At 44.0% G+C, this 14324-nt stretch overlaps 1 protein-coding gene across 3 annotated transcripts in view; it reads left to right on the forward strand.

Moving 5' to 3' along the window:
- Positions 1-14324, forward strand: part of VPS13B (vacuolar protein sorting 13 homolog B) — a 2423697-nt gene that overhangs the window by 205353 nt on the left and 2204020 nt on the right. For all 3 annotated transcript variants that reach the window (XM_069220546.1, XM_069220545.1, XM_069220547.1), the window contains exons 5-6: positions 2999-3166; positions 5546-5727. In XM_069220546.1, the coding sequence (XP_069076647.1) occupies positions 2999-3166; positions 5546-5727 (350 nt within the window). The remainder of the gene's footprint in view (positions 1-2998; positions 3167-5545; positions 5728-14324) is intronic.

The raw sequence follows: 14324 nt of genomic DNA on the forward strand, positions 1-14324 counted from the left end.
ACCGCGATTGAGTCCGAGGCAGATCCCTCTCCCTTCCCCAACCAGATCTGGCTTTAGTGACTGATCCATTACTCCTGGGAGAGGTAGAGATCAGAGGCATCTGGTCTCTGCCAGACTCTGGACTCCACATCAATGTATTGGAACTCCAGTCAATCAGACTGGTATTTAAAGCATTTATTCCCTCTCTCAAAGGGAAAGTGGTGCAGGGGTTCACAGATAACACTACCGACCATGTGGTACTGCAACAAGCAGGGCAGAGTGGGGTTCTGGACCCGTTGTCAGTAGGCTCTGCGCCTCTGGACATGGCTGGAACATCAGGGCATGTCTCTGGTGGTTCATCATCATTGCGGGCTCTCTGAACGCCAGAGCGGACAAACACAGCTGACAATTTCTGGTCGGTCACGAATGGCATCCATTTTGGAGCTTGCAGAAGGTCTCCTTCAGCAGTGGGGAGAGCCTTGGTTAGATCTATTCGCCTCCGCAGATAACGTTCAGTATCAGCAGTTTTGCGCATTGAAGCTTCCAGTGCAGTACTCACTTGGTGATACTTCTCGTCTCAAGAGGAGCTCAGGCCTCCTTTCTGCCCATACCACTTCTGCCCAGAGTTCTCAAGAAGATCAAGAACGAACAGGCCCAAGTAATCCTTGTGGATCCAGACTGGGCACGAAGAGTCTGGTATCCCGAGCTATTGAGAATGGCCATTGAACCTCCGATCAGACTGCCCCTTCAGGAGGATCTTCGACGTAGCAACAGTGGAGGGTTCTACCTGTCCAGTCTCTGCTCTCTTACATAGAGATTGAGCAACGGCAGTTGACGGCTTTTGACCTTCCGCCTGACGTCTGTAACATTATCTTGGCAGCCAGGCGTCCCTCCACCAAAAAGGTATAGGCCTGTCGTTGGTATAAATTTGTGGCATTGAGCCCAGACAAGTCTGTTCACCCCCCGACTGCCCCTCTTTCTGAGGTCCTCTTGTTTATACTTTCTTTGGCTCAGCAGGGCTCTGCTTTGGGCACCCTTGAAAGTTATGTGTCTGTATTTCTGAGATTACCTGACCAACCTTCCTTGTTTTTATTGGTAGTAGGTTCCTTAAGATTCTTACTCAAATGTTTCCTCTATCACCATTCATCATGCCCCAATGGGATTTGAATTTGGTGCTGACATTCCTCATGTGTACTCCCTTTGAGACTCTTCACAATTGTCCTCTCAGGCTATATAGATGGCGCCTATATAGGTCCCCCAACATCATATCTAGCGTGCTTGATGCCGGACGCAGAGCTGACCGATGCCACCTGAAGGCACACAGGGGTACTGCTTGAAAAATATATCAAGATCCAGAGTGACACATGGGGGAAGTTCTAAGGTAAGGAATCTGGTACTATAATATGTCTCTGCCAGATAAGGCGTAATCGAAGGTAACTTGTTGATTAAGTGTGACCATGAAGTGTGAGCATCTCTTTCGCCATGTCATCATGGACCCTGTTCCAGTCCTGAACTTTTCACCTGCAAATGACTGCTATCACACGTATCAGTCTAATTAGGTCAATGGAACGGAAACCAAGATTACAACACCCATAATGCATTAGGCTGCCTCACAAAAGTCTAAGAGTGGAAACTGTGTCTGTAATGGCAAGGAGTGAAGTTTTATTTTTTTATTTAATGCGTTTTTATATAGCGCGGACTTTACCCGAAGGTGTCAGAGCGCTTCACAATAGGCAAAGTAAAGATACAAGAGGAGAAGAATTACAAGTGAGCCTGTTACAAAAACAAACGTTACATTACATGAGGCAATAGTGATAATTGTGCAAGTATCAAGAGCAAAAAAATACACGAGGTAGCAAACGATACCTGACGAGGAAAAAGTGACGTGTGCAGGTTACAAGAGCACATAAAGTACGAGTAGAGGTAAAAAAAATTCAATAAATGGTAGACACTCAAACAATAGTTACGTTACATGAGGCAGTGGTGGCCGTTGTGCATGTATCAAAAGTAAACAAGATATAAGAGGTAGCAAATAATACGTTGTAAAAGGAAAGGTGCTGTGTGCATGTTACAGAAGAGTACAAAATACAGGTAGAGGTATAATACTGCACTAAATGGCAGACACTCAAAATACAAAAACACCCTGAGAAGGCACTTCTATAGGCATGGAGAACAGAATTTCCTATAATGGAAGGACTTCCTTCGGAAAACAGGGGGCTAGAATTACATTTGGAAGTGTCTTTGAAGGAGGAGAGCTTTGAGGTCAGTTTTGAAGGCCTGGGAAGAGGTGGTGGTCCGAAGCTGAGGCGGAAATGAGTTCCAGATTCTCACTGCGTTGCCTGAAAAGGATTGGGCCATCGATCTTCGATCATCGATCGATCGAAGTGGGCACCTTAGTCACATAGTGATATTGCATAAGGTATACACCAGCTGCAAAACTTCTCAAACAATAGCCTTGAAAACCTCTACTGTATTCAGCTTTAAAAATGGAAAAAGCATATGGAGAGCATAGGGGGAGGGGTGTTATTTCCCTGCACACCATCATTTAATCGTTCTCCTCTAAATTCTCTTGACTTCCAAAAGTAGTTTTATCTTGCATAATGGAGCCCACAGAAGTATGTAGAATTTTCTTTTTTTTTTTTTTTTAAACTTGATTTCATCTCACATATTAAATATTACTTTTTTACGCATTTAATTTTATTTAAGACTAATGACAAAAAAGTAAGATATCTGGACAGAAGAAATCTCTTTTGTAGGTGCCTGCTGCCCAGAGATTCCCTGCCACATGTCTGCCTTTGAGGCGAGAACAAAAAGATGCTTATACAAAACTGTTTCTCCACTCCTCTTGAGGCTCGTGTAGAAAGTTCATTGTCTGTTTTATCTAGCCCTTGTAAGTAAGACTTACAGAACTTGTAGTTACTCAGAAACTCTTTATTTTGAACGTTATACCTATTTGCTACCGCGCAAAGGGGAAGCTCAAGAAAGGTGATCATAATGGATTTTTTCTGTTTTTTCACAGGTTATGTACAGAGTTTAATAAGACGTGTTGTTAATAATGTCAACATTGTTGTCAATAACCTCATTCTGAAGTACGTAGAAGATGATATTGTTTTGTCCGTCAATATCACCTGTGCAGAGTGCTACACCGTGGATGAATTTTGGGATCGGGCTTTCATGGATATTTCTGGTGAGTACTTTGATGCAAGCCTTTTCGAAGTTGAAATACAGGGAGTGCAGAATTATTAGGCAAGTTGTATTTTTGAGGATTAATTTTATTATTGAACAACAACCATGTTCTCAATGAACCCAAAAAACTCATTAATATCAAAGCTGAATATTTTTGGAAGTAGTTTTTAGTTTGTTTTTAGTTTTAGCTATGTTAGGGGGATATCTGTGTGTGCAGGTGACTATTACTGTGCATAATTATTAGGCAACTTAACAAAAAACAAATATATACCTATTTCAATTATTAATTATTACCAGTGAAACCAATATAACATCTCAACATTCACAAATATACATTTCTGACATTCAAAAACAAATCAAAAACAAATCAGTGACCAATATAGCCACCTTTCTTTGCAAGGACACTCAAAAGCCTGCCATCCATGGATTCTGTCAGTGTTTTGATCTGTTCACCATCAACATTGCGTGCAGCAGCAACCACAGCCTCCCAGACACTGTTTAGAGAGGTGTACTGTTTTCCCTCCTTGTAAATCTCACATTTGATGATGGACCACAGGTTCTCAATGGGGTTCAGATCAGGTGAACAAGGAGGCCATGTCATTAGATTTCCTTCTTTTATACCCTTTCTTGCCAGCCACGCTGTGGAGTACTTGGACGCGTGTGATGGAGCATTGTCCTGCATGAAAATCATGTTTTTCTTGAAGGATGCAGACTTCTTCCTGTACCACTGCTTGAAGAAGGTGTCTTCCAGGAACTGGCAGTAGGACTGGGAGTTGAGCTTGACTCCATCCTCAACCCGAAAAGGCCCCACAAGCTCATCTTTGATGATACCAGCCCAAACCAGTACTCCACCTCCACCTTGCTGGCGTCTGAGTCGGACTGGAGCTCTCTGCCCTTTACCATTCCAGCCACGGGCCCATCCATCTGGCCCATCAAGACTCACTCTCATTTCATCAGTCCATAAAACCTTAGAAAAATCAGTCTTGAGATATTTCTTGGCCCAGTCTTGACGTTTCAGCTTGTGTGTCTTGTTCAGTGGTGGTCGTCTTTCAGCCTTTCTTACCTTGGCCATGTCTCTGAGTATTGCACACCTTGTGCTTTTGGGCACTCCAGTGATGTTGCAGCTCTGAAATATGGCCAAACTGGTGGCAAGTGGCATCGTGGCAGCTGCACGCTTGACTTTTCTCAGTTTATGGGCAGTTATTTTGCGCCTTGGTTTTTCCACACGCTTCTTGCGACCCTGTTGACTATTTTGAATGAAACGCTTGATTGTTCGATGATCACGCTTCAGAAGCTTTGCAATTTTAAGAGTGCTGCATCCCTCTGCATGATATCTCACTATTTTTTACTTTTCTGAGCCTGTCAAGTCCTTCTTTTGACCCATTTTGCCAAAGGAAAGGAAGTTGCCTAATAATTATGCACACCTGATATAGGGTGTTGATGTCATTAGACCACACCCCTTCTCATTACAGAGATGCACATCACCTAATATGCTTAATTGGTAGTAGGCTTTCGAGCCTATACAGCTTGGAGTAAGACAACATGCATAAAGAGGATGATGTGGTCAAAATACTCATTTGCCTAATAATTCTGCACTCCCTGTATTTCCATGAGGTGAACTTGCGCATTGTGTGGGGACAGTGTATCGTTGTTAGAATGCTTGTACGTGGTCTTATGTCTCCCTGGGTGCCTAATACCCTTAACATTGGATTCTCAACTGAAGCCAGCGCATGAACTTAGGACTGATGCACCGTAGCAAGTAAAGCCGCATGACATCTTTATGGCTCAGTTCTTCCCCCTACATTCCTAAAAGGAGGATAAAAGTAGAAGGTATTACTTCTGCCCGCAAATGTCTCCTGCTGTGCTGATTTTCTGGACATGTCTGGTGTTTCAGGGAAAGTCACGGGGTTGTCGGAGCTCCTTTATTCCAATAAGACTGTAGTTGCTGTCGGCAATAGTTGTCCGCGCAGTTATAAAATACATGGGCATCGGAGAACTGAGTGTCCTACTTTTTTATAATGCACCCCAAACTCTGTGAATTAGTTTCGGCACAGAAACCATATAAAGTATGAACATAAAACTCCAAATAATAAAAAATGCACTTACAGCTGGAGAAAATATGTATGGACATTTGAAAGAACATTTCTCTGAAGATAAAACACAATCCATGTGCTACCTAAAGTATTCTGAAAAAACAGCTAAGAAAGAAGCACTTGGTTGAAGCAAGCAGAGGTACTATTTGTCAGATCTCAGATCCGTTCTATATTATGCTAATGTTAAATATTTTCATCTGACATATAGATTTACCTAAAGCAGAAACAGTTCTGACATCAGCCATCTGCTTGTTGCAGTGTAGATGACAGGCCTCTTTCTCTTTCAGCCACGGATCTGGTGCTGAGGAAGGTGATCAATTTCTCTGACTGCACCGTGTGCCTCGACAAGAGAAATGCCAGTGGGAAGATCGAGTTTTACCAGGATCCGCTGCTCTACAAGTGCTCCTTCAGAACCCGGATGCACTTCACATACGACAACCTCAATTCCAAGATGCCATCAGTTATTAAAGTAGGTGCCATTTTTTGTGACTGTCTTTCAGATTCAAGTGCATGAACTCCTCGAGAATTTAACTACATGAAATATTCATTCGGGCTGTAGGCGAGCTCTCAGATTGTTTTATTTGTTGTATACAATCCGCAAAAGACGAAACTGGCCTGAAGAACGCACCTGAGAGGTTCTCCGTTTGCTTTTCCTTGAAGTGACGCCAAGCTTGCAGTCTTGAAGTTGCGCAGGGCATTTGATTTTTAAAGTGTTCTTATGAGCAGTTTGGGAGTAGTTATTGGCTCCCCGGCTCTCCCCCCAACTTTGAAAAACATTTTTTTTTTTTTTTTAGAAAGTGCGTTTTGTTATGAACAGTGCAAACACCGGATAGGCAATGTGTTGTAGGTTTTTTCTTTACTTTTCTTTCTATGTTTTTATTTTTTATTTCAGACTCCGCATTTTGACCTGTTGCACAACGGCCGATTTTGGGATAACTGGTGTCAAAATATCAGATGCAGTTCAAAAGGAGGTGGTTATTGTTTTTGTTTAGGACAGTAGAGATATCTGTTCAACTTTACATCCATATGTGGTTCGGCATCCTAGCAGAACACATTAGGTGCTATTCTCTAAATGAGTGCATGCATTTTACCAGCAATGACACACGATGCAGGATGTTTAGGCACTGTTGTGCTTGATGTAGAATAGCGTACTATTAGGCACTTCCTAATAAAATTGGCGGTAACTGGCCATTGTGGTATGAAATGCAACAGTGTAAGCAGGCCTTGTCTCATTTTCCTAGTTAGACATTCAGTGATTGTTCACACACAGACTTTACTTTATCTTTGGGGATGTGTGCTTCATCCCACAGAAGTCAGTGAGCATTGCCAGCAGAAAGTTTTTCTGAAGAACCACGGGGATCTGTGACCACTGTAGCTTCAATAGTGGCTATTGACTCCACTTTTAATGCCTCTCCAGGTAGACCTCAAAAGGTGGAAACAGTGGAGGAAGTGAAATCATTCAGAAGAACATTATGACCTTCGATTTCTTCCTGCATTCTTACCGCCACTTATCCCCTTTGTAAGAAAGTATAGCGCCAGATAAGAGTTAACAATAGGGGTACAGTATTCCTTGGTTGACTAAACCATGTTTTATTGTCACTGGTCAGCAAAAATGCCACTTTGAATGTTCAGGTGATGTATGGGATGTCTGGCTGGTGATCCATCAGCTTCTGTCAGTCATGTGTGCGCTGTGGTCCAGAAATGCAGCCAGGCTTCTCGGTGGGTTCTATGAATGTAGGCAGTAGCAACATTCTCAACTTACATTCCTGCTTCAAAGTTCTTCTTGCCAGTTAAGCATGGTAACGCCTCCAACGCACTTTATTTTTAGCTTACTTGAGTTGGATAATCTCCAGCTTTAAAGAAAGACCTACAGCTGTTCCAAGGGACTGGCAGTCCCCGGGATGTCCATTATGGGATCCGGACAAATATAAATAGCCTTCCATGTAACTTGTGGTTGCTCCTCCGATTGTCATTCTTTCACATCCCAAATGGGCTCCTTTTCAGACTTTACGTGATGATGGACTTGTCCTAAGGAAAGCCTTTAGTGCCGCCATCAAAAATTGTGGAGAATCCGCTAAAATGTTTAGTTTGGCAATATTTCTCTTTTTCTGAACGGGTCGGTATATAAACTTCTTAAACACTCTACCTTGTAGGGCGGCCTTTTGCATCCTAGACTACTTTTCTCTATTCTCAGAACATAAATGGAATGTTAACGCTACAAAAATAACATCTGCAGAGGTGACAAACTTTTCTGAACTTTGAAAATGTTTTTTCTTTTCTCTCTTTTTTTTTTTTTTTTTTTTAACGGCGCCCAGTGTTCCCTCTAACCAGCTGTCTAAACAGCCATAGATACCTGTTTTTCCAGCTACATGTCTATGTTTCCTGCTTTTTAATATTCACTAGAAAGTTATGTAGGTGCTTAAAAATGACAGCAAACGTGGACTGCCCTGGCTAGCTTTCCTGTTCATTGTTCTGGATTCGAAACACCACAGTTCCTTCTGGGACACAATTTGTTGTCTCAAGTAACTACTTCTAGTTCAAAGGTCGCACTCAGAATTAACCTTTTCTGGACACTCAGTAAAGTGCCATCTCGTTTTTGTCTCATCCAGGACAAACAGCAGATGCATCACCGGGGATTCCTTTGTTTGCCAGCTCAAGAAGTTAACTACAGAAACTTCAATTGATGGTTTATGTAGAGCTTACTATCTCTGACAAGATACTGAAGAGCTTTGGGGGCGGGTAGCACGCTGCTACCTGGGAGCCCAATGGTAGCGTCTAGAAAAGCGTGAAATAAGGAATCAAGCTATTTCCACTCCGATCCCTACAATTTGGCTTGTTCTTGTGATAGCAGATTAGTGCGAGATTGTGCAGTTCGAGTTCATTAGCAAAACTCTGTACATTAAGTTTGAGAAACAACCAACGGCCGGGGGCCGTGCTAGCAAAATTTTTCCTCTTTATATAGATTATATAGGCTCTTGAGATAAAGTGAAAGAATTCTCTAGCCAAAGCTAAACAGCAGCTCGTACGCCAGATTTTACAGTAAATCCCGATTTGCTGCATTATTTGCATGGTTTGCACGTGTCGCCTTGCCACCCGTCTCAGCACTTGGCTCTGCCACTGGAGATAGTGGTTCAACCTTATGTTGTGGCAAATTATAGACTGGGGTGTCCGAACGGTGTTACTGGTAGACACATGCTCTGGCTATGTCTCATGGTCTTTGAGCAAGGAGAATAACCTGATTTAAAAAGACAGAGTGCACCCTAGGATCTCTGCATAAGCAATAATACATGTATATATGAACTGGCAGTGTGTTTTCTTTCCACTCTTCAAACTATGTTTTCTTTCTTTAAGCGTTCCACCCACTTCCCCAGCTCCACCAAGGTCTTCCCAATATTGGGCCCATGTTAACAAGAGAAAGGTAAACATTTAAGGTATGGTGAGAAAAAAATAAATTTAAGAACAAAAAAGTTGCAGACAGGCCTCTGCTAAGTTCACAATTGAATACTTTGCATTTCTACAAATCAGTCTGCTGGTACAATGAAATCCTTAAACACTGCACGGTAGTTTCATTTCAATACGTTATGTACTTTGTACAGCAAGGAGCAATGCAATTGTAACTATCCCAATCCCCCATGGGCGAGCACCGTCTCTTCCAGTTACCCTTTGTACATCCAGTGCTATGTACAGTGAATCTGTCTGCTAAAACTTCACTTTATCAAGCAACCTTTGCCAAACATTAGATTATTCACCTGTTTCTGCAGCATTCCCCTGCCTGTATACATAATTTTTAACAGGAGCGGCCCCTCTGCTATGATGGAAGAGTGTCGCCCCACTGCTGAAATGCAACAAAAAGCAGAAAAAATTATAATAAAAGTATTTTATTATAATTTTATTTTTCTGCTTAGCCAGTCTGCGGAGGGTGGGGCAGGGCCATCCACCATGTCAGCGGGGGAAGGGTAGTGGTAGGTGCACTCTAAGTGCGCATGCTACACTTGCTCTGTACATGACATTATTCCATCATTGGGTGGGAATATGCAGTCAAGGATATGTTTTAGTGCAGTGTGACCCTTATCACGGTGAGTGAGTGTTGTCTTTAGCTTCCCATTTTGCCACTAGTATGTCCCAGCTTTCACAGCCCGTGCATAATTGGCCAGTGGCCATCAGCGAGCGTAGGACTCTCGCTTCTGTCTTCACCCATCTCAAAACTGTGTGGAACCATTTAATGGTATCCGGTGCTGTGGGTGCTTTCCATTGCATGGCTATTTGCCTTTTGAACAAAACAAGTGCCAAATCAATGAATCTGTGAAGGTCAGTTCTGGGTCGTAAGCTTAATACGCATGATTCAGGAGTAGGGGTTAGTGGGTGCTCTAGGATCTCTATTATCTGGGCAATAATTGAATGCCATGTATTCAGCACAGGGACGCACTCGCACACCATGTGATAAAACCCCGCCGCTGTTAACCCGCATCGTGGACATTGAGGTGTTGAGTTGGGGAACATGCGGCTAATGCAGTGTGGGGATAAGTAGGCCTGGTGAGTGTAGTTAAACTGCGTGAATCTGAATTAGGGATTACGAGAGGCTTGACGTAATACACCTGCCCATTTTAGTATCGTAATTTGTTGTGGGAGGACAGCATTCCACCTACTGAGTGCTCCCTCCATGTTGGTATGTAGTGCTGTGTATAGTAGTGATATAGTTCTTTTCTGGCCGCCGTCTGGGAGCAGTGTGTGCAAAACAGCCGATTGCAGTGATTCAGCAACATCTGTACCCCATGCTTCGATGGATGGCATGATATGTCAGGAAGTGGCCTTGCCCCAAGGCTGCAACGTCCATGGTGTCCGTGTAGGACATTATAGTACCGTCCATAAAGAGATCCTCTAGTGTCATGATTCCCCCTGCAGTCCAGGGCGTCAGGTCGTGCATTGCTGCTAGCTGGTGCCCTCCCAGCATCTGAGATATGAGAATCAGGGGTGAGTACGGAGGGATGCGAAGTGTGCCCCTCACAAATAGTGCCCAGTATCTTCGAGTATTCCCCATTAGGCTAGATCCCCTCAGTGGTTGGCGTGTGCTATCTATTAACCATACATACATGGGAGTGTCACCTATTCTCTCCCTCACCATCTTTTGTTCTGCGCTTGAGCATTCACTAAGCCAGTGCAGAGGCCATTGTAGTTGCACAGCAGCATAGTAACATTCAAAATCTGGGGCGCTCAGCCCTCCCTCTGTAAGGGGCACTGGATAGCAGTTAAGGCTACTCGCTGTCTACCCTGTCCCCATATCAGTTCCAGTAATAGGCTGTTCAATTCCCGAAAATAACTCCTGGAGAGCCAAATAGGAAGGGCCGCAAAAAAAATAGAGCAGCCTGGCCAATATTAGTATCTTCGAGATTGCCACCCTTCCCAATGGCGAGAGTGGTAAAGAGCTCCAAAAGGGTAGAGAGCCCCTTATCGAGCAGAGCACGCAGCCCAGATAGCCATCCTTAATTCCCTCTGTGGTGTGGTATACTTGTATGCCCAGATATTTGGTGGACTCGTAGCACCAAAGCAGGCGAGGCTCCAAGCCTGTGCCCCTGAGGTGTGGAGGAATCTGAACCAGTGGGAATAAGCATGACTTTGACCAGTTCACTCTTAGACCTGAAAGTTCTCCAAAGGTGTCTAATAGGTTCATCACATCTGCTGAGGAAGTATGCATGTCTCTGAGATATATTAGTGCAGGGGTTCCCAACCTTTTGACTTCTGTGGACCCCCACTTTATCATTACTGAAACCCAGGGCCCCCCCCACTGAATCATTATTGGAATCCAGGGACACCCCACTGAGTCATTAGTGGAAGCCTGGGGACTCTGGCCTAAACATTGATGATGGTTCGAAAGCAAAAACAATACACAAAAAATACAGAAACAAGCATTCATCAAAAAAGTACTGAACTGATTACACATTGTATTTAATTTGCAAACAAATATAAATAATGAAAAAAGAAAAAATAAACATTTTATTAAGAAGGTTGGATCTTTTCAAAATTGCATTGAAACCAAACATAGTCTATACTATATTCTGTTTGCCCCCGCGCTGTTTCCAAAAATCAATCTGAGCATTCTAATTAAATTTTTAGCCTTCAATTTCAAATTCCTTGACATTTACAGTACATTTTTACATTTTCATTTGGACATTTAGCCACTTTATGTATATATATTTGATTAATATGTTCATATTTAATTTTCTAAGCAGTTGCGGACCCCCTGAGGAGGCTTTGCAGACCCCCAGGGGTCCCCAGACCACAGGTTGGGAACCACTGTATTAGTGCATCGTCCGCATATTACGAGATAGTATGATGAGCATCCTTATCAGGAATCTCCCATTTTCCCACTCTCTCGCGCAAGTTACAGGCCAGGCTAGGACAAATAAAAGAGAGGAAAGTGGGCAACCCTTTCTGGTGCCCCTGGAGATCGGAAAACTATTGGATATCAGTTGTCCTGTTTTCACCCTTGCCATCGGCTTGGTATACAAAGTGAAGACCCACTTCTGAAATTTGTGTCGGAAGCCCATATGTTGGAGGACCAGGAATAGGAACTCTCAGCTAAGGGTTTTGAATGCTTTCATGATGTTGAGAAAGATACTGCGGCCAGGTATGAACCCAGTTTGGTCCTCGTGGACCAGTGTTTTGATAAGAGGAAGGAGTCTGTTTGCTAATATTTTCTCCAATATTTTACAGTCAAGATTAAGCAGGGATAAAGGTCTATATGACCTTACATCTGTGGGATCCCATCACTTTCAGCACCACACGTTGGGAGGTATGTAGCTCTCCTTGTGTCCACTGCTTTGGAAAACTTCTAGCAATGGTTGGGCAAGATGAGCTGAATAGGACGCATAATATTCTGTCGGTAGGCCGTTGTACCCAGCGCTTTATTCCGGGCTACTTGAGCTATAGCTACGAGTATTTCTTCAATCTGGATAGGTTCTTCCAGTGCAGCTGTCTGCGTTGGGTGACACGGGAGCACCAGGCATGAATACCTCTAGTTGCGTAGGGGTGGGATGCAAAGGTGCTTGATATAGTATGTGATAATAATCACAAAAGGCATAGTTGATTGCGGATTGTGACGGCCAGTGTGCCATCACTTAATTTGATGATTCCGATGGGTGTGTTGTGATGTTCACCGCGGACAAGCCAGTAGTCTACCTGCGCAATCGCCTTCCGCATGTAGTCTTGTTAGATGGAATTTAGTCATGCGAGCTGGGTCGGCCTCCTGGCATGCAGTCGCTCACTCCAGTGGGCGCATTTGACAGTCCAATGCCATCACTTCTCTATGTAGTATACGTCTGACTCAGCTTTCTATGACCCAGCTCATAGAAAGGCAGCAACCCCGCACCACCACCTTGTCTGCATCCCATTTAGTGGCATATAGGGGTTGAGTGCTTGTTCTGTTCCACATAACGCACAATAGAGGTGCAAAGTTCTGCCCTAAAGAGGGTAGGGGGGGTCCGAGAGGGCAGCCGTTTTTAAGCGCCATGCGAGTATGCTAGGGTGTGGTGCTCCCCATTGAAGGACTAGTAGTAGTGGGCAGTGATTGGCTAAGGTGCGGGCAAGGTATTCTACCCGTGTTACCTTTTGTCCAGTGGTGATGCTTCCTAACAACAAATCTATCCGGATGTGTAGGTCATGTACTGGGGAGTAATAGGAGTCTTCCTTCTCTAATGGGTGCTTGAGACGCCATAAATCGTGTAGTCCCCTACTTGTAATCCATGTATCTAGTTGTTGGACACCCCTCTACTCGACACCCTTAGTAGCGGAGGGAGCGAGCGAGCGGTCTAGTTCCACATCTGGAACGCAATTAAAATCCCCTCCACAAATGCACGGGGTCAGAGAATCACCAAAGAGTGCTGGTGTAAGTGTGTTGAAGAAGTCCCCCTGTGTACAATTTGGAGCATAAACCCCCACAATCGCTAAGGGTGACCCATCTAAGAACCCCTTCACAATGACATATCGGCTACCTGCATCTTCTCTATGTGCATGAGACGTGAATGGTACCTCATGCGCTACCCATATTAATACACCTCTAGCGAACGCCGAGTAGGATGTGCCATATATTTGTCCTCGCCATTTAGATTTAAGTTTGCATAGTTCACCTTAAGTGAGATGAGTTTCCTGTAGGATAGCAATTTGTACTCTGTGTCGTTTAAGATAAGAATGTATTCGATATCGTTTAGCAGCCGTGGCCATGCCACGGACATTCCAAGTAAGCAGGGTATAGCTCGGCCTGTCTTCAGTGGAGTGATTCCCCCATTATGATATTGTTTAAAGCAAAGTGTCCAACTTGTGTCGTCCTTTCCTACTGTGCAATCCCCTGTTGTGTTCTTATTCTGCATGTGTACGGAGTAAACCTTCCCATCATTTGTCCCCATTACCTTTATCTGCCTCTTTCTTTTCATCCTCTGCGAAAATAAAATAGTCTGAACTAACCAGTGAACAATTAACAGTAACCTCTCAGGCGGTAGGTCCGTACCCACGCTGCCACGATGCCTCATGTTAAAGCACATGTGTATCCAGTAGTATATAGAGGGCAAACCTGTCCATTTGGATAACCTGGGTCGGGTCATAAAGTTCCAGCCAGAGTCGTGCCCTCTGGCCACAGCCCTAATGAATGAGATCCCATCCATCTTCTCAGTAATAGTTTGGGGGAGGGAGGAGAAAGATGGGACCAGCTCAAGGGTCGAACAAGACCTCCCTGCAGTCTGCAGGTGTACGTCCCCTGGCTCTTCATACCTGCTCTACTATTCATTGCAAGAATACTCCTTCCTGCAATGGACACCCATGGCGTGGTTGGACGCCATAGGTGGCCTGGCATGAATCAGTCACAGTTCATCTGCAGTGTGAGGCATAACGTCCGGTCCATTAGACAACCCCTAAAAGTTGGAGAGGGAGCTCCCTGTGTCTGAGCTCGAGGCAGAGTGTTGTTTCTCCTGGAATATAGCAAAGTTATTTTCCTCATTGTGTGGTCTCTTCTAGGGCTTTAGCCTTCTCCTTCGCTGCTTGTGGGTTGGAGTATCGTTCCATTTCGTCGACCACGAC

The sequence above is a fragment of the Pleurodeles waltl genome, chromosome 2_2, assembly GCF_031143425.1.
Source record: "Pleurodeles waltl isolate 20211129_DDA chromosome 2_2, aPleWal1.hap1.20221129, whole genome shotgun sequence".
Taxonomy (NCBI): domain Eukaryota; kingdom Metazoa; phylum Chordata; class Amphibia; order Caudata; family Salamandridae; genus Pleurodeles; species Pleurodeles waltl.